General features: G+C 37.5%; 1 protein-coding gene across 6 annotated transcripts in view; it reads left to right on the top strand.

Annotated features, from left to right (window-relative positions):
- Nucleotides 1–2231: 2231 nt before the first annotated feature.
- LOC131165915 (K(+) efflux antiporter 2, chloroplastic-like) overlaps nt 2232–26028 on the top strand; it is a 58511-nt gene continuing 34714 nt past the window's right edge. Inside the window, exons 1-8 of one of the 6 annotated variants that reach the window (XM_058124087.1) lie at nt 2232–2463; nt 2561–4342; nt 5315–5507; nt 5622–5712; nt 6050–6186; nt 6283–6342; nt 6456–6575; nt 8330–8398. In XM_058124087.1, the coding sequence (XP_057980070.1) occupies nt 2658–4342; nt 5315–5507; nt 5622–5712; nt 6050–6186; nt 6283–6342; nt 6456–6575; nt 8330–8398 (2355 nt within the window). In that variant the 5' untranslated portion in view covers nt 2232–2463; nt 2561–2657. Of the gene's footprint in view, nt 4343–5314; nt 5508–5621; nt 5713–6049; nt 6187–6282; nt 6343–6455; nt 6576–8329; nt 8399–26028 lie in introns of all 6 variants that reach the window. The other 5 variants (XM_058124089.1, XM_058124092.1, XM_058124090.1 and 2 more) reach the window with 5 other exon arrangements.

Below are 26028 nucleotides of genomic sequence, written 5' to 3'. Positions count from 1 at the left end.
ATAAGGCACATATTGGGTGCGAAGCTTGCCAACCAGAACAATTTCAGGAATAAAGTGGTAGTCTAGCTCAACATGCTCGGACCTCTTGTAAGAAGCGAGATTGGAACTCAAGAAGATTGCACTCTTGTTGTCACAAAGTAGAAGAGGACGTTGTGGAAGAGTGACTTTGAGATTATGAAGAAGATGCGTGAGCCAAAGGATTTCGGCAGTAGTGAGAGCCAAGGCATGATACTTAGATTCACAATTGGAGCGAGAAACAATAGGTTGTTTCTTTGCACTCCAAGACACAAAATTGTCGCCAAGATAAACACAATAACCAAAGGTAGAGCGACGAGTGTCAAGGCATCCTGCACAATCTGCATTAGAGTAAGCAACTAAAGCACCGACATTTTTAGAACAAAATGGCCCCAGTCGACTAACACTATTCACTTGGCTGACCGGCTCTTAAGGCCAGCTGACCGAACCTACAAAGGGTGGAAAATCGCCCAAGGTCAGCTGACCGGCAATTTCCTCAGTCGATCGAGCTCCTAAGAAATTTGAATTTCTAGCTTAGGTTAGACGACCGACGAAGTCGTCAGTTGACCGATCCTCTTAGGTTCGGTTATTTTTTAGTGCTAAAAACGTGTTTAATTTTAATTAAATAAATTTAAAATGCCATGCCCTCAAATGGTCATATTTTTAGAAACTCTATATATACCCCTTTCATTAGCACAACTAACAACGAGATTAGCCCAAGAATCCTCCCAAATAATTTGTGTATATTTTTACTCTCTTTCCCATATTTATTTGAAAAATCATCTTTGAAAGAGAGCTTTGATTTTCTTTTACTCTCTTCATTAGCAAATTTATTGTTCCGGAGGATTATTTAAGAATCATTCTTTTGGGCATTTATTTTGATCATTCCAAGCATTTACTCTATTTTAATATTGTATTTTGAAAATCCTTTTTGAGAGTATAGGAAACTTGGAAAATATTTTTTTTTGTTTTTTTAAATTTATGACTTTTATATAACTTTTAAAAATTTCAAAACCAATGTATTTTTTGTAATTGTTTTGGAATTTAAAAATGAAAAAAAATTGTTCTGCACGACTAAATAAACTTTTATTTAAAACTTTAAATTTTAATTATTGAAATAAAAATAAATGCCCCAACTTGATTGGTTGAGTTGATATGTGATAGTTAAAGTGAGTGAGTAGTATAGTAATTAAAGGTCATGAAGTTCAATTTTTGACCGTGTTTAACAAAAGAAAATGAAACCCATTGCATACTATTCATAAAGCAGCACCCCTCCTTTCTTTTCGCTGTTCGCGAGCCTAGGATGAGTTGTTTGATTGAAGGAAAGGAGAATAAAAATTCTCTAAAAAGTCTCAAAAAACACTTTTTCCATTTTGATGCAAATTTATGTTGTGATGTTGCTTTTGAATCTAATAATATGATTGCTGCATAAATCATTTTAGGAGGACGAAAAATGAGATTTTTGCTTTGTGGATAATAATGCTATTTTTTTAAAGTCACAACTGACCCTAAAGGGTATTAGGGTACTCAAGAATGTTTTCAAATTTGTCATTTTTGTTTATTTTAAAACGAGAGTAACTTTTTATTTTTTATTTTTTTGATTATATAGGAACTCCAGCCACTAACAAGCCCTTCAGATCTTCTGGTGCGACACCAAACCTACGGATCAACGTCCTCCTCTTAGGTCTCGTTGATCAGACAAGGTTCGAAATGTGGACACGACTTCTGTGCATTAGTTGGACGTTCGGTTAACTCGACCCCCAAAATATATTTTCATTATCATCCACGGTTCCTACTGACTTACAGAAAACTCTCACCATCCATGGTTTTCGTTGACTCACAGAGTAAATTCTCACAATCCACAGGTATCGTTGGGTCTATGAGTGTATTTACCTAAAATTAAACTCTCGATACTCTTTCTTATCTGTTGATGCCTTTCCATTGCAACATGCCAATGGGGCAAATGTAACTCTTTGTTCATATGAGACAAGGTGTGCTTTAGTTGCGCCTACAAACTTGGTTAAATATTCTTCTTTTTTCCAATTCGCATCTGAGCCTATGAGTTGGTGTTTTATTTAGTAATGCATTTGTTGGACAAATTATTTTGTATTTGTAAATTTACCGAAACACCCTCAATAAACAAATTGCCTCAGTTTTTTTTTTTTTAAATAAAAATAAAAATAAAATATAATAAAATAAGTTTCTCAGTTCCAAACAAAAGGGGGAGAGAGACGAACGAGAGGGAGGAGGACTTGTCACCATTTTTTGCTCTCTTTGCTCCCCTTCTGACAAGCAGAAGTGAAGCTGAATGGCATGTCGATCTATCATCACTTCCTTCGTTTTCTGCCCTAATTTCTGATGCTTCGCCATTGATTCTCTCTGCTGCAGCTTCTAAGTCGATCCTCATGGTCGGTAAGGCCACTCTCTTTCACTACAAACGCGCAGAAGGTAATTTTTGCGTTACGTGTAGCTTCCAATATCACTGATACAGACTTATTCGATGACAATGTTCTCATTTCATTCAAAAATTGATTGATTTCACCAGGTGTTTGAATTTTTGGCCAATAAGACTCTGAAATTCATAGTAGATTTTGTATGCATGTATTGTGCGTTGAAGATTCTTTCTAGAAAGGCCTAGAGTTATGGATTTAGCATGCACTTTTCAGCAGCCGAAGGTGGTTTACAGCCGCGAAGGCATGGACCATCGCACTCTGGATAGTTTCAATCCGCGGCTACGGTTTGAAAGTAGAGGTTTTGGTGGTCCTGTTTTCAATTGTCGGAGGTTTGTTTCAAAAACTAGACCAAACAGACAGATGAAAAAGTTTGTTGTTTCTGGTGCCAGTGTTAATCCCAGTACACTTGCTAGAAGAGATCCTGATATTTGCTTGTGGGGCTATAGTTGGCGAAAATCTTTAATTTGTAATTTTGAAAATGTTTTTAACATGTCAAAGGGAGCTGTGTTGTTAGGATGCCAGGGTAATGATTCTATTGCATATATTGATGGGAGTGATCGGTGTGTTGATTTTGTTGGGTGTCCTGATGAGAACTTGAGAGTTGGGGCTAGCATTGTTGTTGAGTCAAATGGTAAGGGACAAGGAGGTGAGGGTGAAGAGCAAGAGGCAGAGGTCCCTAGTTTGGATGAATTACGTGAATTGTTGCAGAAGGCGATGAAGGAATTGGAGGTCGCATGTCTTAACAGTACCATGTTTGAGGAAAAGGCTCAAAAAATATCGGAAACTGCAATAGCCTTAAAGGATGAAGCAGAAAATGCTCAAAATGATGTTACTTCTACCCTTGATGTTATTCAAGAGATTGTGAATGAAGAATCTATTGCCAAGGAAGCTGTTCAGAAAGCAACAATGGCACTTTCATTGGCTGAGGCCAGGGTTCAGGTGGCCATAGAGTCATCGCAGGCTGCGGAAGAAAGGGATGTTGCTCAAGGAGGCTCTAAAGAGACTGATTTTGAAAGTGAAAGTGAAGGGGAAGCCGCAGCTTTATTGAGGGAAGAGGAAGAAGCACTGTTTCTTGCTCAGAATGATATTGGAGAATGTAGGGCAAATTTGGAGAGTTGTGAGACAGAGTTGAGGCACTTGCAAAGAAAAAAAGAGGAGTTGCAGTTGGAACTGGTTAGGTTGAATGGAGTTGCAGAGAAACTGCAGATGGATGCTTTAAAAGCAGAGGAGGATGTGGCGAACATAATGCATCTAGCAGAGCAGGCTGTTGCTTTTGAACTTGAAGCTACACAACGTGTAAATGATGTTGAGATTGCACTACAAAAAGTGGAAAAATCTCTCTCGAGTTCTCATGCTGATGCCCCAGATACTACACCTGGACACATGTCAACTGATGAGGCTTTTGTTGAGGAAGTGAAAGTGGATCGAGGTAGCATTGATGTTCTCAGCGTTGAAGTCAGAGATGTACCTGTAGAGGGCGCCTCTTTGGTTTCTGAGGCTTTACCAGAGAGACAATCTGATACAACTGGCCAGAGTTTTGGAGAACTGATTGTCTCTGATGAGTTGAAAGATAAAGAGAATGGAAAACTGGGTGTAGATTCTTCTAAAGAAGCTGAAGTGGAAGTGGAGAAGTCAAAGAATGTGGTGCAAACGAAAAAGCAGGAAACACAGAAGGATTTGACTAGGGACAGTTCACCTTTTAATGCTCCAAAAGCATTATCAAAGAAATCTTCTCGATTTTTTTCTGCATCATTCTTCTCTTTCACTGTTGATGGGACTGAATTCACGCCAATGTCAGTTTTCCATGGGCTTATTGGCTCTGCAAGGAAGCAATTGCCTAATCTGATTGTTGGCTTATTGCTTGTTGGATCTGGGTACGTTAGCTGTTGAGCTCAAGCTTCTTCTTGTTAATACTAGTTTCTTTCATTACTTCTTATTACTTCTATTGTACATCTTTGTGATGGTTTACATACTAATTGTTGGACTATCTCTTTCCTTGCTTTGGAAAGAACATCTTTGTGTGTGCTATGCTGATAGTTTACATTCTAATGTTGGATTATCTCTTTCCTTGCTTTGGAAAAAAAATGATATGTTCATTTTTGAGAAACCCTGTGTAGTAACTTGCTTTTTGTGCATCAGTAAAATGTTTTCTAGCTGAGATAAATACATTGGATGAAAGAAAAAGGTTGAGATGAACAGGTGGATGACATTTAAATCGTCGGTTGCCCCAAACATTTCATTTCAGGACTATGCCCCATGTTCTGCTGTTGGCAAAAATGTTTATCAAAAAATAAATGAAGGTTTAGAATGGCCCAGCTACACAATTTTTCTTGGACATTCTTTCTGTCTGTCTCTTCCCCCCCCCCCCCCCCCCAAAAAAAAACAACAGTTGGTTGACTGAAGAAATTATCATTTTGATTGCATAATCAAGGAAAAATGTTGAAAGTTGCCCAAACATTTCATTTTCAGGAGTACGCCCCATTTTTGTAATTTGCACAAAATGTCTATCAGAAAATAAATGACGGTTTAAAATGGCCCAGCTACACAACTTTTCTTGAAGATCCTTTTTTTTTTCTTACCCCCCCTTCTGTTGCAGTTCTTTTAACAGCTGATTAGCAATGAAATTATCATTTTCATTGCAAAATCATGAAAAGGAATATTATCCTGTGGATTGTTATAATGCATGGCAAATTTAGCTTTTTCTTCTTAGTTATTTTTATGGACTATCATATTCAATATATATATATATATATATATATATATATATATGTTGATTCTGTTTTTAGTTTTTTTTTACCACCGATGTCAAGTTTCATCTGATCTCTTTATGTTGAACTTTGTTACAGGATCACCGTGTATGCTAATCGAGCTGATAAGAGTACTCAGCTGCTTCCACAACCAGATGTTGTTACGACTATGGAAGAATTTTCCTCCAGTGCAATGGAAGAATTTTCCTCCAGTGCGAAGCCTCTAGTCCGACAAATACAAAAACTTCCCCAGAGAATTAAGAAACTAGTTGAGAGGCTCCCTGATCAAGAGGCATGTTCTTATGTTTTTCTTTTTCTTTTTTAAGTTTATGCTTCTTTTGGGCTCAAGATCAATGTATTCTGCAATCTATATTCTTGTCTGACCATCTGTTCCTACTTTCTTCAGTTGAACGAGGAAGAAGCATCCCTTTTTGACATGTTGTGGTTGTTGCTTGCCAGTGTCATATTTGTGCCTGTGTTCCAGAAAATTCCTGGAGGTAACTAAAATTCTGTATTTATCATCTAACTCTGGACCATTTTTGGACACGATACTGTCATAATTTACCTTATTTGTTTGTGGTTAACATCTGGAGTTCAGAAGTTCTAGTAGCAACTACTGAAATTTTTACTCATAAATTGAAGGTGAGGGCCTTTTGTAGCCTGAAATATCAGAAGACATTTTTTCTTATTAGTATAATTTTATGGTTTGGATGACAAAACTTTGCTGCTCTTGCATGGGCTTAATCATCATGTTCCATATTCATTTTTCTTGAAACTTAAATTAAAATTTAATTATTTTATTGGTTTTATATCTTAAATTGTTTCATTGTTTAGGCAGTCCTGTTCTTGGGTACTTGGCTGCTGGCATATTGATTGGGCCTTATGGTTTCTCGATTATTCGTCATGTACATGGAACTAAGGCGATCGCTGAATTTGGAGTTGTTTTCTTGTTATTTAATATTGGTCTCGAGGTGCAGTTTATAAGTTTTTGAGCATAGTATCTTTGAGAAACGATTTGAATTTTAATGAATTGAGTTAAAGTTGAACAATTAGCTTTCATATTGCAGCTATCTGTTGAAAGACTAAGTTCCATGAAGAAATACGTTTTTGGATTAGGCTCTGCTCAGGTGATTGGAAAACTTAAATTTGCTCTCGCTCTTATTTGGATTTTGCTGCAAGCCATCCTTTTTAGATGCACTTTATGTATCAATGAGTTATCTTAGAGGTGCATTAAATGCAGGTCTTGGTAACAGCAGTAGTAGTTGGCTTGGTTGCTCATTTTGTCTCTGGGCAGCCTGGTCCTGCTGCAATTGTCATTGGTAATGGCCTTGCTCTGTCTTCCACTGCTGTTGTCCTGCAGGTAACATTTTGTGTTCTATTTGTTTTGAATGACCAGTACCCAGTAAATTTATCTTTTATGCATTATGGAGACATAATTTTTGAATCATTAGTTGATCATTTGATGCAAAATTCTTGCTCAATACTGGAGTAATTTTTTCCTTGAAAGTTCAATTTGTTTGTTAAAAAATTTGGGCTTTTAGTTGGTCAAAGGTTATTTGGGTAGGGAGTTCATTAAAGTCATCTGGTTCTAGAATTAGTTTTCACCGAGATGTTGTTCATGTGACTGACATGTCTTTTAGTTGATCTTTTTTATTAATATAGGGAGCAAAATCCAACTTTTTGTGCAAATATTTTTGAACCAAATTATATTTATATAATAAAGGGCAAAAGACACTTGCCTCTCCTGAGGTTTGACAAAAAGACAAAGACCTCCCCAGAGGTTTAAAAAATGCCACAGAACTCTCCTGAGGCTTGCTAAAAAGACATTGGCCTTTCCTTAAAAAAATTGTCTTTTTACAAATACAAGGGGAGGTTTGTGTCTTTTTGACAAATCTCAGGAGTGGTCCATGGAATTCTTTAAACTTTAGGGGAGGTCCTCGGAATTTTTGAGACCTCAAGGGAGGTTAGTGTCTTTTGCCTTATAAAAAATTGACCATAAGGTTACTCCTTTGGGTTTGAGTCCAAGGAAATAGTCTTTTTGTATAAAGCAGGGGTAAAGCTGCTTACACTGTGATAACCCTCCCCCTACTCTTGTAAAGCAGGGAGCCTTTTGGCCCGGGGATGCCTTTTTTTTTTTTGTTTCTTCGTATGCATTTCATACCATATTATGATATATTAAGAATCATGGGGACCATAGATTACAATGTCAATCTAAAGCAGTTTCATTCTCTATGATGACATTTAAATGCCATTAATGATCTACATTTTAGCTGCAGCTTTAGCACCAATGCATGAAAAAAATTATTACAACGAAAACTTGTTTCAAAACTGTTTGGGATTGGCTCACGGCTGCATGAATCTTTCATTCAATTTAGTTCAAGGCTATCCTTATTGGATAAAAAATTATTAACTTATTACTATTACCTCAACTCACTTTCATCTTGGTCTTCTTTCCATCCTAATAGCACCCTCTACCTCAAACAAATTACTTTTCTCGTTGGTGCATTTATTGGTCTCGGGTTCTCAACTTCAAGCCATCTGAATTTGTTTTCTCTCATTTTATCTTCCATTGATACTACCAAAAACTTCCATGTATGCAATGATTTCTTGCCATATATATATATATATATATGTTTTTTTTTTTTTCTTGTGTTGCAACTCATCAATCTCAGCAACTTCATTGTATGAACAATGTTAGACTCAATTGCTTAGCATTTTATTCTGTATAACATATTTGGCATCCTATAACATGATTCTAGGGCACTATCATAAGCATTTATATATGCTCAACTAACAACACTACAACATCAATTGAACATATCTTTCAAGATGATTTTGTTTTTTTAATTTTTTATAGGATTATTTTCTTCAAATAATAAAGTAAAACTTTGTGATTTTTATATCATCTTAGTGTTCCTTTGCTTACTGGGATATTTTAACCCAAGGCTTTGATTCTTTGCTTGTTAAAATTGTGCAATTTTAATCTTATTTGTTTTTCTTATATGCTCAAAACACTTTTTCCATCGCAAAGATTTGGTAGTTAAGATTACTTACATTTATTAGGTTATTTTTTTTGAATAAGGGAATTAATTTTCCTGGATTTTTGTGATACAGGTATTGCAGGAACGAGGCGAGAGCACATCACGTCATGGACGTGCAACATTTTCTGTTTTACTTTTCCAGGTTTCTCTATGGTCTCAAAAGCAATTTAGTTTTCAAAGTTATATTGTTATGAGTTTTCTGGTAAAGCATAGCAGTTATGAAGTCACCATACTAGATGAACATTTTGTTACTTACAAACATTTTTGTTCTTGTTCAAAACCTGTATTATCGTTATCATGCTTCTTCACCATGCTCATTGGTGATGGGAGTGGGTAATCTTCCTTAAGAAATTTCTATGCCTTTTTTTAGGTTTTTATTTTTGGGGTGTGGGGATGGAGTTTATTTTTTGAGAACAAATGATGACTTAGTTTGGTTTATTTTGTGTAATGGCACTAACCTCCCCTAAGGTTTTGGCAAAATCCTATGGACCTTTCTTGACATTTGATTTTGAGGACACTTATACCATCATTGCCAATTTACCGTTAAGTAGCCAAGTAATATTTCAAAAAAAAAATAAAAAATAAAAGTGACTATTTTGCCCTCAGCCCACATGAAATTGTATAAATATTATAGTCCAAAAAAAAAAAAAAAAATCTGTGTAAACCCTCCTAAAAAAATGTAAACTCTATCGCTACTATCACAAGCCAAGCTTGTTCATGGCATTATGCTTGCCTATGACTGCTTATTTTGTGCCTTAGCCATCGTGAGGTTTAATTCCTTGAGTAGAATATGTGTTACTGAAAACAGGTGGTATGACTCCTTGGTCATTTTCCCTAGTGTTAAGCCTAGAGAGCTCTTTAGGAGTGAGTGTTCATCAATCATTGTATACGTTGGAGGTTATATATGTCTTTTAGTATTATTATTATTGTGTGTGTGTTAGTATGTTAATTAGTGAGAGTTAGTAAGGGTACTATTGTCATTAGAATGTATTTAATTTGTATTACAAATAGAGGTAGAGACTTATCTTCTAGTTAGGTCATTCATTTTCATTAAATCTTAACATGGTATCAGAGCACGATCCTATCTAAACCCTATTTCCCTAATCTGTCGCCAGAAAACACCATTCATGCGGTTGTTTTTCCTAGATCCACCTCCATCCCATACTAAATCGCGAACCCCACGCGCCAGCGTGCGAATGAAGTTCCAGCCCTTTTTTCTTCTTCTTCTGCTGTTTTATTTTTTCAGCCATGCTCTGATCCCTTCTTTAGACTATATTATCAAGCAGTTAGGTCAGTTTTTTGCTAAAAAAATTCAACCTTTTTCGGCCATACACTTGCGGTATTCCGTTAATTTCTCTTCAGGGTTTTTGAAGACTTCCTTTTTGAGCTTTTTTGGAGCCGTGGCAGTGTTCGTATGTTCAGTTGTGAGGCTGTGGCAGTGTTATATCCAGCAGTGAGTTGTTCACCTTGTCCGTGGTTGCGTCGCTGCCTCACATGGTTTGTGATTGTTCCGATTATTGATTGTTCTTCTTGTTTTTGTTGTGGTTGCTGATTTGTGAATGCTGTGGCAGTGCTATATCCGATGGTGAGTTGTTCACCTTGTCCATTATTGTGTCCGTGCTTCACATAGTTTGTGATTGTCCCAATTATATTTTGATTGTTCTTCTTGTTTTTGGTGTGATCGCTGATTTGTAAGTGTTGGGATGGAATCTATGAATCCCAAAAATTTGTTTCCTAACTCAAAAGTTGGATGGAAAGAACTATGTTCAATGGCCTAAAGCTGTTTGGATTTATTTAGCAGGATTAGGGAAATTTGACCACTTGCTCCAATCCGATTCTTCTAACAAGAAGAGAAAAGACATGTGGGTTCAGAAGATGCTTTGATTGTTTCCCTTTCATGGAATTCGATGGAGCCATAGATTGCACGGATCTGTATACATCTAGATGCGCGCAAGGAGATTTGGGATTATGTCAAACTACTATATTCTAGTAACATTACACGTATGTATGATTTACCCCCCCAAGAGTACTTTCAGTTACAACAAGGAGATAAGAGCATTGCAGATTATTTTGGAGAGATGAAGCATATTCACGAGGAGCTTAACATCGTGCTACCTATAATTGCCGATGTTTGTGAGATGCAGAAATAAAGGGAGCAGATGACAGTTCTTTGTGTTCTAGCAGGCTTGAGACCTGAGTTTGAGACAGTTTGGTCCCAGATGCTTAGTAGTGTCGAGCTTCCATCATTTGCTGATGTTTATTCTAGTGTTCCTTTGTGCTTCCTTTAGCATGCATTCTTGTGCTCTTGTAGCTAGCTCTGAGAGGTCAGACTTTACTACAAAGAGTGATTCTAGTTTTCTACCAAACAACTACAAAAGTTATTGTAGTGGTTTGAGTATTCGTAGTGGTAGAGAAGGACGAGGTAGAGGTACTCCTCGCAAGTGCACTCATTGTGGATGGAATAATCATACTATTGAGCATTGTTGGGATCTTCACAGTAGATCTTCACATGTTGCCAAAGCAGCCACCATTGATTTCATACCTTTGGGGGCAGCCACTGTAGCCACCATCGACTCCTCACCTTTGGGGTCCAGTGGGGGGGCAACGTAACTTCTCTATGTCAGAGGAGGAGTATTCCAAATCTCAGCAGTATCAAGCGTCACAACAAGCTTCTCTTCCCATTGCATCTCTTGCCCAAACAGGCAATCACACAGTATGCCTGTCATCTAGTACTTCTCGTCCTAATCATTGGGTCATAAACTCCGCTGCCACTGCTCATATCACAAGTGTACCTAGTTTTTTCTCCACTCTTCAATATTCTACAAATTTACCGTGTGTTACTCTTGCTAATGGATAACACTATAGCAGTAAAGGGAATTGGAACTGTAAGTCCCACTTCTTCTATTTCTCTTCCTTTGGTTTTATATATTCCCAAATTTCCTTTCAATCTTATGCCTGTTAACTTATTTACTAAATCCATGAATTGTTCAGTAACATTCTTCCTTGATTCTGTGGTTATTCGGGATTTGAAAACGTGGAAGACGATTGGCAAAGGGCGTGAAGCTAGTGGACTCTATCATTTTGAGCCGCTATCTCCTTCTACCGCCTACACTACTGTTGCCACACCTTTCCAAACTCATTGTCGCCTGGGTCATCTTCTTTGGAAAAGTTAAATGTCTTGTTTATAGTTTGAGTTTTGTGTGTAGTTTCGTTTGTGAGTCTTGTTAGTTGGGAAAACACTATCGTGTTTCTTTTGCTTCCTGGGTCAATAAATGGGTTGCAATCCCTTTTATGTTAGTTCATTCAGATGTCTGGGGTCCTAGTATGGTCGTGTCCAAGTTGGGTTTCCGGTACTTTGTAACCTTTGTGGATGATTATTCAAGAATGACATGGTTATAATTAATAAAAGATCCTTTTGAGTTATTTCATGTTTTTTGTGCCTTTTGTTTTGAAATAAAGACTCAATTTGGTTTGCTAGTTTGAGTACTTCAAAGTGATAATGCTAAAGAGTTTTTTAGTGCACAATTCACTACTTGTATGACTCAATTTGGTATTGTTCTTCAATCATCTTGTGCACACATTGCTCAACAAAATGGGATTGTCGAGCGGAAAAATAGACATCTTCTTGAAATTACTCGTGCTTTACTTTATCAAATGCGTGTACCTAAAGTGTTTTGGAGTGATGCTGTACTTATTGCTTGTTATCTGATTCTTAGTGGTAAATTCTCTACTCCATTTTCTTTCCTAATTCAACTTTATTTTCTCTTCCTCGTATATTTTTGGGTATGTCCTTTGTTCATCAACTAACTCCTAGAGTGGATAAGTTGGATCCTCATGCTATAAAATGTGTCTTTCTGGGCTACTCATATACTCAAAAGGGATATTGTTGTTATAGTCCTGTGCTGCATCACTTCTTTGTTTCTGCTGATGTTTCCTTGTTTGAGTCTACACCTTACTACACCCAGTCACTGAGCGCTTCTGACTTTAATGAGTCTCTTCCTTTGCCTAATTTTCTAGATTCTATGTTGCTGTCCTTGCCTCACCAACCATCTAGCTCTCCATGTAGTTCAAGTCCTTCTCATCGTGTTGATAATCCTAATTTGTAGGTGTATTTTCGAAGGCAGCTACAAGGAAGAGAGTCCCTTCTAGCTTTTACTACCACGCCTTTGGTTTCCTCGTTTGATGATCATACTTCCCATGATGTTGATCCTCCTATTGCTGTTTGGAAAGGTAAACGCTAATGTATTCAACACCCCATTTCCAACTATGTTTCTTATGTCTCCTTATCACCCTCCTATTATTCTTTTGTCACTGCTCTATTATCTACTACCCCCTTCCTAAATCTGTTTTAGAAGCCTTAGCCCATTCAGGGTGGAGGGATGCTATGGTTGAAGAGATGAATGCTTTACATGACAATGGTACTTGGGACTTGATGCCTCTTCCTCCTGACAAGTTTGTGATTGGTTGTCCCTGGGTTTACACTATGAAACTCAACTCTGATGGTTCTGTGGCTCGTCTAATCGCCCGTCTTGTTACTAAGGGATACACTTAGGTGTATGGTTTGGATTCTTCTGATACTTTTTCTCCGGTTGCCAAAGTTATATCAGTACGTCTATTCATCTCCTTAGTTACTACTTTTCACTGGCTTTTGCATCAACTAGATGTGAAAAATGCTTTCTTGCATGGTGATCTTGAGGAGGAGGTTTATATGGAACCACTTAGGTTTTTTTGTTTGGGGGGGTTAGGCTTAGTGTGTCGGCTCAAGAAGGCTTTATATGGTTTAAAACAGTCTCCCAAAGCATGATTTGGTTGTTTCAGTGCTGTAGTACTTGAGTTTGGTCATTGATGGTGTGCTGTGGATCATTCTGTGTTTTATTGTTGTACTTCATTAGGCAGGATCCTTCTTGTTGTTTATGTGGATGATATTGTTATTACAGGTGATGATGATAAAGGTATTCAAAGTCTCAAACTTTTTCTACAGACTAGGTTTCAAACCAAAGATTTGGGATCGTTGAAATACTTCTTGGGTATAGAAGTATCTAGATCTCATATTGGAACTGTTGTGTCTCAAGGGAAGTATGTTCTTGATCTATTGGATGAAATTGGCTTGTAGGGATCTAAACCGATTGATACACTCATGGATCCTTACAGCAAGTTAATGCTGGATATGGGAGATTTGCTACCTAATATTGGACAATACTGGAGACTTATTGGAAAGTTGAATTATATCATAGTTACTCGGCTGGATATATATTTTGCAACAAGTGTTGTGAGTTTGTGTCTAGATTCTCCAAGGGCAAATCGTTGGGACACAGTAATTCGCATCTTGAGACATCTCAAAGGTGCACTTGGGAGAGGTTTTTATATCGTGATCAAGGTCACACTTATGGACATATGGATGCAGATTAGGCTGGATCCCCTTTCGATTGGAGATCCACCATTGGGTATTGTATCTTGGTTGGTGGTGATTTGGTTCCTTGCAAAAGAAAGAAACAAACCATGGTGGTAAGGTCAAGTGCTGAATCAAAATATGGAGCTATAACTCACACTACTTGTGAACTTATCTGGTTGAAGAACATGTTGGAAGAATTGGGTTTTTTCGCATTCTAAGCCTATGAAGTTGATGTGTGATAATCAAGTTGCTCTTCATATTACCTCTAGTGTGGTCTTTAATGAGTGGGCGAAGCACATTGAAGTTAATTGTTTGTTTGGGGGAAACTTGTGCAGAAGCTCACTACAACTGCTTATGTGAAATCAAACATGCAGCTTGCTGATTTGTTTACCAAAGCCTTGAGGGGTGTTCATGTTATATTCATCTGTATCAAGTTAAGAGTTTATGACATTTATGCTCCAGCTTGAGGGGGAGTGTGAGAGGTTATATGTCTTAGTATTATTATTATTGAGTGTGTTAGTATGTTAGTATGTTAATTAGTGAGAGTTAGTAAGGGTATTATTGTCATTAGAATGTATTTAATTTGTATTATAAATAGAGGGAGAGTCCTATCTTCAAGTTAGGTCATTCATTTTAATCAAATCTTAGTAGTATATAATTCACTAGCTTTTGTAAAAGTATTTATCCTTGTTGGACACACCTTACCTACGAAGGTGATAAGAAGAATTGCATTGCTTTATGGTTTACCTCTTGACTCGTGTTTACTTTTATGATTGCTTACTGCTTTTGCTTCATTTGTATTCATTGATTGGGAATTTGTTCCTATGGTAAAATTTTGGTTTACTTCTGGTTGACTAGATAAGCTTGTGTGTTACAATTAGTCTCGACTCGACCCTTCACTAGGTGTGAAGTGTTTGGCCCATGACTTTTGATATTAGAGATTGGTCGAGTGCTTCTTGATTCGGCTGCCTTTAGATTATGGGATTGTGTGAAGCATCAATAGGAGAACCATGCCATGCACTAATGTTGAGAGAATTTATGTGCTAGAGGTGCAAGTTGAGATTGTCAGTCATGTGACCGTAGAGATGGCCTAACTTATGGAACATACTGATTTATTGGAGGATCCCAAAAAAACAACAGGGTTTCGATGAATTTGTGGAAGATTTTCGTGGTATGATGGAAGCACTACAAGTCTACAATGCTAGATGGGGGAGCGTATTGCCAAGATAAAGCCGGTGGTTTAGAATTCGAATTCTATAGGGGTAGTACATGGGAGAGCAAGGGTGTCAAAACCAAGAGCATATAATGGTGCCCATGATGCTAAGGAGTTGGAGAACTTCATTTTTGACATGGAATAATTCTGGTGCGGTCAGAGCCAACTTGGATGCAAAAGTATCCATGGCTACAATGTACGTGAGCGAGGATGTCAAATTGTGATGGCATACGAATACAATGAGGTTTGGAAGATGTGTTATTGATTCTAGGGTAGACTTGAGAAGAGAGATCAAGCCCTAATTCTTTTTTCAGTATAATGCTTGATGCAAGCTGGGAGATGTTAAACACATCGGTGTAGTTAGAGAATTGTGAAACAATTCTCTACTTTGTTGTTGGATATAAGTGACGTGTTAGGGAAAGACAAGCTATTCTATTTCCTTGAAGGTTTGGATAAACTTCATCTACAAAGAGCGCAAGACTTGCATACTACACAATGTGCCACGGAATGCCTGACTGACTGCATTGTAAAGTGTTCCCCCTCAGCTATGGAGAGTGGCTCTCTAGGTGGAAAGAGCGGGAAGTCTTTCAAGAAGGGGAAACCCAAAAGTGAGGGAGATGAATGCTGATACCAAGGTATCAACTTCAAAGAAAGCGTCCTCCTCTCAGTCTTTGAAGACATCTAGTCATAAGGGTATGATTGCATGCTTCTTTGAGGCCCTCAGTTGTTGATTGCCATCATGAGTCATCGCATAATGTCTTGCAAGCTTCCATTGTGAAGGGTCACAAGGACGTGATGACTGGATGAGGATAAGGAGGAAACCATGAGAATGGGTGCAATGTAGTGACTCAATGCATTGGAGAGGCATATGAAAAGTCTAAAGTTGTGTAAGCTAAAGGGTTAATGTATGTTGATTTGTAGATGAAGAGAACCCATGCTTTGGTGGATACTAGGGCATAACTATGTCCCACAAGGGGGGAGTGTAGAGACTCAACTTGAAGCAGGATAAGGACTCATGACACACAAAGCGGTTTACTCCAGAATCCAACCTTCATAGGGAGTGGCAAAGCAAGTGAAGCTTGGTCAGTAGGTGAGACATGCGAATTTCATTCCCTTTTAGATGGATGATTTCAAGGTGATAACTTGGAATGGAATGCTTAAGAGAAGTTGGGGTAGCACCATTGCCGTACCTTCGTTCCCTTTGCTTGATGGTTGATTACCCCTTCAAGGTTCAAGCTGTGGAGAAGAAAAGAGACGGTGAGAAATTCCCCTCTGCAATGCAACTCAAGAAAGGATTGAGAAGGAGTGAGCTATCATGCCTTCTTGGTGGTGGATGAAAACATAGGACAAGAGTTTGTGCCTACTGCCATTCAAGATGTGTAGTAGGAGTATTGAGTTGTCACATCGGAGAAGATATCACACAACTTGCCTTTGCACGACAAGTGTGAAACATAAGATTTAGTTGTTACCAAGGTGAAGCCTCCTTCTAAAGGGCCAATATTGGATGGTGCCTCAAGAGTTGGCAAAATTATGAAAGCAACTTGATGAGTAATTGGAAGCGGGTTATGTATGACTTTCCAGAGCACCATTCGAAGCACTGATGTTGTATAAGAGGAAACATGATGGGAGCATGTGGATGTGTGTGCACTACTGGGCGCTTAACAAAATGATTTACACAATAAGTCATTAAGTCTGGACCTTGCATGCGAGGGAGCTTTGTGCACCAAATTGTCCCTTTTTTATTTTTTTTTATTTTTATCTCATAGCACTTTATTGATTGTTGATTTGTTTGATCAACGAAGTCATGCCAAGTACTTTCCCAAACCTGACCTCTGGTTAGACTATTATTAGGTGAAGATAGTGGAGTGATGAACCAAAGACTACTTGTGCGGCAAGGTATGGGTTTTATGAATTTTGGTGATGCCCTTGTGGTTGACGAATGTGCTAGCGACATTCTGCACCTTGATTAATCAAGTGTTTCATGACTTCCTTGACAAGTTTGTTCTGGTGTATCTTGATGACATAGTTGTCTATAGTTCTATTCTAAAAGAACATGAAAAACATCTAAGAAGGTGTTTGACAGGCTGAAGGATTACAACCTATATGTGAGGAATGAGAAGTGCTCTTTTGAGTATCAAATTCATTGGTTATGTGGTTGAACTAGGTTGCATTTTGATGGATATGGAGAAGATGAGAGATATCTAAGATTGGAACCATTTAGTAGTTACATTCCTTTCTTGGACTTTCTAATTACTATCACATATTTGTGGATGGGTACTTTAGGAGCATTGCCTTGTTAATAGAATTGCTAAAGGAGGTCATTGGCGTAACTAGACGAGTGCTTGGGAGCCACTAACAACTTGAAGGAAGCCAAGGGATTTGGTAATTGCTCTAACATCATGAAGCCTTTTGAGGTATAGACTATGCCCTCGATGGAATCTTGTTACAACATAGGCATCTTGTTGCATACAAGAGCAGCTTATTGAAATTGAGCAGAAGTATACAACTAAGAGAAAGAAATGTTAGTGGTGATTCATTGCCTTTGTGTGTGGTGGCATTATTAGGGTCTAAGTTTGTGGTGAAGATGGATAACTCGATTGTTAGTCATTTCTTTAGACAACCTAAGTTATCTTCTCCCTCCCCCCTAGCAAGTTCATTGGCAAGAATTGCTATTAGAGTTGGATTTCTCCTTCCAACGCAAGATGGTGGAAATGAACCAAGTCATAGATGCACTGAGTAGGGTGGCCAAGCTTGCAGCTGTACAATTGATAATTCAATTGATGATAAGTAAGGTCACCACAATAGTGTGGGAACACATTAAGGAGAATCTTGTCAAAGATCCAGTTGCCAAAATCTCATAAAGGTGGTTGAAGAAGGCAAAGCACACTAGTTTGGTTAGAAGATGGTTTACTATTGACACATTGTAATAAACTCTTTGTTCCTTGAGTTGGTGACGTATGGAAGATGTTGAGGGAGTGTTAAAGATGGCATTGGAGTTTGACATTGTTGAAGTAGATGTGCTACTAGCCACATATGTGAGATGAAGTGGTTGAGTATAATTGGACTTGTCTCACTTGTTAGCAAGATATGGTTGAGTAGAAGAAGATTGTAGGGCTTGGAGGTTTTTCAAACACCAGCGAGATGGTGGTAAAGTGTCTGACTTGACCTTATTACTATGGTTGGGCATGATTTGGTTAATTGAACCATATCCCCTAAACTATTAACCAAATTGAAATTTTGGTTCCTCAAAAAATGCTAACTGAAACCAAATCAATTCAAACGATTATCCAAAATTCAGTTAATCGAATTTTAGGCTAATACCCAATGGTTGATTCAGTTATAGACTAAATCGATTCTTGAACCAAACTTATTTATGTTTTTTCAAAATTTTAATTTAAAAATCAACTTGCTGTAGGGCTAAGAAGACCAAATACATAACAAGAAGACTCAGCCAAGGGCCAAGATTATAGCCAGCTAAATACCAAGAGGCGTGAAGGAAGAGGTGTGCTCAGTGGGTATTTATAAGGAAGGGAAGAGGTTCCCTTCTTTTGCTCAAGTGATGTGGAACAAGGGGATGCAAGGAGCCAAGGAGTGTGCACTACAACAACACAGTGAAGAGACTCTCCACTCCTCAATCATCCCACATCGAAATATTGAAGAATGATGGGACTTCCCACACCTATAAATTCCCCACATCTTTAATGGTGACATTAATTTATTGTTTAACTTTTGAATTTGTTATTTTGAACAAATTATTATATAATCAACTTGTGAATTTTAATATATTCATTATTAAAATTTTAGCATCAATTTTAAAGTAGTGCAATTTTTTTAATTAAAATTGTGCATAATACTATATAAAATGTATTTTATATATTTTTAATATATTGATTTGGTTCAATTACTTACGATTATTGAAGGGCCGAAGTGACACACTGATAATTGGAAAACTTTAAAATTTCAAATCAAAACCAAACTAAAAAACGGTTAACCGATTTTCCGGTTTGGTTTGGTTTAGTTTTGCGGTTTGGTTCAACTTTTAGGTTTTTCTTGCCCTCTCCTACTCATTATTAATGTGCCCAGAGTGGGGGACATAGGACTATACTTGTGGTTATGGACATGTTTCTAAAGTATGATACTCTCATACTGCCACTAGTATAGAGTAGGAGTGGGCAAGAAAAATCGAAAAAATTGAACCAAAATGCAAAATTGAATCAATCAGCTAACCTTTTTTATTGATTCAGTTTTGGTTTGGAATTCTAAGTTTTGTCGGTTATCAGTTTGGCCAATTCATTAACCATGGTTAACTGAACCAAGCCAATATATTTAAAATATATAAAATACATATTATATATAATATTACATACACTTTTAATAACTGAAATTAAAAAAAATTGTATTGCTTTAAGTTTGATGCTGAAATTTTAATTATGAATATATTAAAATTCACAAGTTGATTATTTATTAATTTGTTCAAAATAACAAATTCAAAAGTTAAACAATACATTGGTGCCACCACTACAAATGTGGGGAATTTATAGATACAGGAAGTCCCACCATTCTTTAATATTTCGATGTGGGACGATTGAGGAGTAGGGAGTCTTTTCATTGTGTTTCTATAGTGCACACTTCTTGGCTCCTTGTATTCTCTTGTCCAACATCGCCTGGGCAAAAGAAGGGAACCTCTTCCCTTCCCCAAAATTATCCACAGAGCACTCCTCTTTCTTCACAACTCTTGGTATTCTGCTAACTACAATTTTGCGCCTTGGTCGAGTCTCTTTGTTTTGTAATTGGTCTTCTTAGCCTTACAACAAGTTGATTTTTAAATTAAAAATTTATAGAAACTGAAATAAGTTTGGTTCAGGAATTGTTCTAGTCTATTTCTTAACCGTATTGAACTGGTATTTTAATGAGTTGATTAGTATGGAAAAAATATTAATTTATAGGGCAATGAAAGTTTTAAATATGTCCAACAGTTTGGTTCCGTTAACCATCAGATATTAGCCTAAAATTTGGTTAACTGTTGGAAAATGGTTGGTTTTGGTTTGCATTTTTTGGCGAACCAAAATCCCGATTTGGTTAACGGTTTTGATAATATGGTTCAGCTAACTGAATAATGCCCAACTTAGTATAGGTACAACGCAGTTGTTTTTCAAACACATTGTGAATTAGTAGGGTGTCCCCCAAGAAATCGTAACTTTTCAAAATTGTTTCACAATTAGACATCTCTTTGGACTATCACTTGGACATAAACAAATGGATGGGTCGAGATATTCAATGGGCTAATAGAGGACAAAATTGAAGAGTGCTTAGCATCAAAGTCTACAAAGAAGTCAGCTGCACAAGTAGGGAAGAATATCAAGAGCCAAGCTTGTTCAATGTCTTATGCTTGCTTGTGCGTGGTTGTCTTTTGCACATTGTTTGATGACCATGTAGTTCTAATCTAGCTTTTATTTGGAGTAGGATAATTACCTTAGTGAAACTGGGGAGTATGACTCGGTCGCATTGATGTTTCCTAGTGCTAGAGTGAAAATAGTGTAGGAAGCTCTTTAAAGGAGGATGAGTGTTCGTCTTTCATTGTATAACTTACTAGCTTTTGTAGGCTTCCCTTGATAAATACACGCTGCTTACTAAGGTGTGATTAAAATTGCATTGCTTTACTATTATTGTATGACTCGTGTTTTATTGCTTCTGCTTTGTTTGTATTTGATGGTTGGAAATTTGTTCATGTGGTGAATCATGATTTACTTTTGATTGACTAGTTAAGATTGTGTGCTACAACTAGTACTGAATGACCCTTCACTAGATGTGAAGTGTTAAGCTCTTGTCAATAGGGGATGAATATCTAGTCATTTTTATGCCATTTTGCCAAATTTCTTGGGAATAAATTAGGAAATTCTATTTTTTGAATAAATTATGAAATTACTATTTCAAATTCTAGCAGTTTCTGTTTCCTGTTTTCTAGCCTAGAGATATGCTGATTTGATTTGCTGGTTTAGCGGTGATTTGATTTGCTGATTTTGTGGCCTTCCTCCACTATTTATCTTGTAATTGTGTCTCTTGAAATTCAATAAGAATGGTTATTCTTCTTCTAAAAAATCCTTCATGGTATCAGAGCCTTGTGCTCTTTTTCTATTTTGTTCTTTCTTCTGATGATGTCGTATAAGTCGGCGATGACCGGCGCCCAAAGAAATCCTACCGGCTCTTCTGGTACATCTGAAACCATTCCGCCCAATCCCACTATTCCTCCCAAGTCTGTATTTGCTGATTACTATTCCCATAATTCAGCCCTTTATCTCATGGTTATAAAACTCAATGGGCACAACTATCTCGAGTGGGCTCAGTCTGTAAAATTGGCGATCAATGGTAAAGGCAAAATAGGGCATTTGACAGGCGAAATATCGAAACCTGTTGCTAGTGATCCTGATCTAAAAAAATGGTAGTTTGAAAATTCTCTTATTATTGCTTGGCTCATCAATTCCATGGAACCTACCATTGGAAAACCTCACCTATTTCTTCCCATTGCTAAAGACGTTTGGGAGGCCGTTCAAGATCTTTATTCGGACCTGGAGAATTCTTCTCAAATATTTGAGTTGAAAACTCGACTCTGGAGATCCAAGCAGAATGATCGCGATGTTACTACTTATTACAACAAATTGGTAACATTATGGCAAGAACTTGATCAGTGTAATGATGATGTTTGGGAGAATTCGAACGACCACGCTTGCCACAAGAAGAGAGAGGAAAATGATAGGGTTCACATGTTTTTATTTGGCATTAATTGGAGTTTGGATGAGGTTCGAGGCCGCATTCTCGACAGGAAGCCATTGGCCTCTATTCGGGAAGTTTTTTTCTGTTGTTAGACGCGAGTCAAGGAGAAAAATCATGCTGTGTAACACCGAGCCTAGTTTCAACCTAGAACCTGAGAGCTCTACTCTTGTGTCAAGAGGTATTGATTCTGACAACGACGGGCGTAAGAAACCGTGGTGGGAGCATTGCAAAAAACCGTGGCATACGAAGGAGACGTGTTGGAAGCTTCATTTTAAACCAGCAAATTGGAAGCCAAAATCCAAATGTGACAGTCACGCCTACCAAGCCACTGCTGATGACTCAGGAGCCTTCTACCAACTCGGATGCGGTCCCTTTTACCAAGGAGCATTTGGAGCACTTCTGCAAATTGTTTAAATCTCCAAAACTATTCTTAACTTCGTCTTGTTCTTTGGTTTAGAAGGGTAACTCTCTTGCTACTGCGTTTTTAGGTGTTATTCCTAATTCTGTTCATTCTTGGATAATTGATTCTAGCGCAACTGATTATGACTGGTTGCTCCAAATTTTTCTCATCCTATAGTCCGTGCGCAGGCAATAAAAAGGTCAAAATTGTAGATGGTTCACTCGGTAATTGCTGGCATAGGAACTATCAAACTCACTTCGTTGTTAACTCTCCATGATGTGCTCCACATTCCCAATTTGTCTTGCAATTTGTTGTCCATTAGTAAAATTACCTCTGATCATCATTGTTAGGCTAATTTCTTGTGAGTTTTAGGAATTGGCCATGGGGAGGATGATTGGTAGTGCTAAGGAAAAAGATCGAATCTATTATTTTGACAATGGACCTAACTCGAGTAGGCAATGTCAAAGTACTTGCTTAAATTTTGTTTCTTTTTTCAAAGATAATGATATCATGTTATGTCATTATAGGTTAGGCCATCCTAGTTTTCAATATTTAAAATACTTGTTTCCCAAGTTATTTCGGAATAAAAATCCATATTTTTTCAATGTGAAGTTTGTCAGTTTTCTAAACATCATCGTGCATCCTTTTCCACCCAACCCTACAAACCAACTACACCATTTACTGTGATTCATAGTGATATTTGGGGCCCATGTAGAACATCTACGTATTTAGGCAAAAAATTTTGTGACCTTTATTGATGATCACACGAGATTACGTTGGGTTTATTTGATAAAGGAAAAATCTAAAGTAAAAACAATTTTCAAAAACTTTTACACCATGGTACAAACATAATTTCAAAAAAAATATTCAAATATTGCGGAGTGATAATGGTCGAGAATATTTCAAAAACATTTTGGGCAAATTTTTTCTTGAAAAAGGAATTGTTCATCAAAGCTCTTGTGTCGACCCTCCGCAACAAAATGGTTTGGCTGAAAGAAAAAACAAACATTTATTGGAAGTAGCTCGCGCATTGCTTTTTACCAAGAAGGTACCTAAATATCTTTGGGGTGAAGCCGTTCTTACTGCTACATATCTTATAAATAGAACACCTAATAAGGTTTTAAGCTTTGAAACACCTTTTGATGTTTTTCATAAGTTTTATCCAACAAATCGCCTGTATTCTTCTTTACAACTAAAGATATTTGGTTGTACCACTTTTGTTCATATTCATAGTCATAATTGAGGAAAACTTGAACCCCGAGCCCCAAAATGTGTGTTTGTTGGTTATGCTCCCACTCAAAAGGGGTATAAATGTTTTGAACCCATTTCCAAAATAATGTTTGTTACCATGGATGTTCCATTCTTTGAATTACATCCATATTTTACGCCTCATCTTCAAAGGGGGGGGGGGGAGGGACCAAAAGAAAGATTCAGCTGTGTTTTATGATTTTTTCCAAGCTGAAGACTCGCAAAATGATCATTCTCCAACTTTGATTATTCAACTTGAAATCCCTAACTTTATTATACCAGGAGAAAGTGAGTCGAGTTTTTTAGATACTGAAAAGGCAGGTCTTCCTACAGTGTCATCTCATGATGTTCGTGATACTATAATGACTAACAAAGGAGAAACTGAAAAAAACACCATAGCGTTGGTACCATTTGACATTGTCTACTCGCGACAGAGGACAATTCGAAAGAAAGGGTCTTCTAATAATCCTTTACACTATCCATAATCCGTAAACCCTCTAGGTTATGTCCTCACTGAGCCTTTATCTCATGTTCAGTCCATTTCATGTTCGAGTTCTGAGTCCTCTAGTTCTGAACCTGAGTCTAGTTCCAATCTTGAGTTCGATGATTCTGAACTTCCCATTGCTGTCTGAAGGTCTTGCACCCAACATCCATTGTCCAATTATGTGTCATATGAAAATCTCTCACATGTTTTCGTGCTTTTACCTTGCAATTGTCTTGTATGGAGATTCCTAATACTGTGCAGGATGCTCTGAAAGTTCCTGAGTGGAAAGAGGCTGTCTTCCAGGAGATGAAAGCTCTTGAAAAAGATGGCACATGGGAGTTAGTTGATCTACCAAGAGGAAAGACAACTATAGGGTGCAAATGGGTATTTACGGTCAATTATAAATTTGATGGTACTCTAGAATGGTATAAAGCTCGATTGTTCGCCAAGGGATTCACTCAGACCTCTGGCATTGATTACTTGGAGACATTCGCCCCAGTCGCAAAGCTATAAACTCTGTAAGAGTTCTTTTGTCACTTGCAGCTAATCGTGATTGGCCTTTGCAACAGTTGGATGTAAAAAATGCATTTCTTAATGGAGACCCGGAGAAGAAGTGTACATGGATGCGCCTCCAGGATTTGGTGAAAAGTTTGGCACAAAGGTTTGTCAACTGAAGAAGTCCTTATACCAAGAGTCTGGTTTGAGAAATTCACTCAGTTTGTTAAAATTCAAGGGTATACTCAAGGGCAAGTTGATCATACGATGTTTATAAGACATTCATAGGATGGGAAGATGGCGATACTGATTATGTATGTAGACGATATAATTCTCTCTGGAGATGACGCACTTGAGATGAACCGATTTAAGACTTTCCTCTCATCAACATTTGAGATCAAGGACTTAGGATCTCTGAGGTATTTCCTTGGAATGGAGGTTGCTCAGTCGAAGAAAAGGATTGTTGTCTCCCCACAGAAGTATGTCCTTGACCTCATCATGTAGTCTGGGATGAGCGGTTGTAGGCCAGTAGACACTCCAATAGATCCCAATCAGAAACTTGGAGAAGACACGAAATTAATACAACTTGGTATCAAAAGTTGGTGGGAAAGTTTATTTACTTATCAAATTCACGGCTCGATATTGCCTTTTCTGTGAGTTTGGTAAGCCAGTTTATGCATTAACCCTACGAGAAACATCGTGAAGCAATTTATCGGATTCTCAGATACTTAAAAAGTACACCAGGCAAGGGTTCACTCTTCCAGAAGACCACACAGCAGAACATAGAGACATACACTGATGCAGATTGGGCAGACTTTGTTATTGACAGGAGATCCACGTCAGGATACCGTACTTATGTTTGGGGAAATATGGTCACATAGCGAAGCAAGAAACAGAATGTGGTTGCAAGGAGCTGTGCTGAGGCAGAATATAGGGCTATGGCTAGTGGAGTTTGTGAGATGCTATGGCTAAAGAGAATTCTTGAAGAGCTGCGGAGGTTGGTGAACATGCCAATGAAGTTGTATTGTGACAACAAAGCTGCCATAAGTATTGCTCAAAATCCAGTACAACATGATCGCACGAAGCATGTAGAGATTGATAGACACTTCATAAAAGAGAAGATTGATAGTGGAGCTGTTTGCATGCCTTTTGTTCCTACTACTAAACAAATAGCCGATATCTTCATCAAAGGACTTTTCAGACCTAGTTTCGAGCTCTTTGTGAGCAAGTTGGGCATGATAGATATCTACGCTCCAACTTTAGGGGGGGTGTCGGATTTCTAAGGAATAAATTAGAAAATTTCATATTTTGAATAAATCTGAAATTACTATTTCAGATTCTAGTAGTTTTAGTTTCCTGTTTTCTAGCCTAGATATCTGCTGATTTGATTTGCTGATTTATTGGTGATTTGATTTGCTGATTTTGTGGCCTTCCTAATTTGGTGACTTTACTATTTATCTTGTAATTGTGTCTCTTGAAATTCAATAAGAATGGTTATTCTTTTAAAAAAACGTTCACATTTTAAGTGAGTCAAGGGCAAAAAAGGGCAAAAAGTCAACTTCTTAAAATTTTATTTGGATACTTGATGGTAAATTGTCTGGACGGGTTACAAGTGTCCTCGAAATAAAATGTCGTTAGTGGGATTTTTTAAAACCTTAGGGAATATCTATGCCTTTTTGTTGTCTCTCTCCCTTTTATTTTTTTTCGTCAACTCCCTCCCCCACCACTGAAAAACAAAAGAGAAGGAAAAGAAGTGCATGCACAAAAAT

Source organism: Malania oleifera, chromosome 10 (genome assembly GCF_029873635.1).
Source record: "Malania oleifera isolate guangnan ecotype guangnan chromosome 10, ASM2987363v1, whole genome shotgun sequence".
Classification (NCBI taxonomy): Eukaryota; Viridiplantae; Streptophyta; class Magnoliopsida; order Santalales; family Ximeniaceae; genus Malania; species Malania oleifera.
Note: the sequence above shows the minus strand (reverse complement) of the source record. Positions and strands in the feature narration are given on the sequence as shown.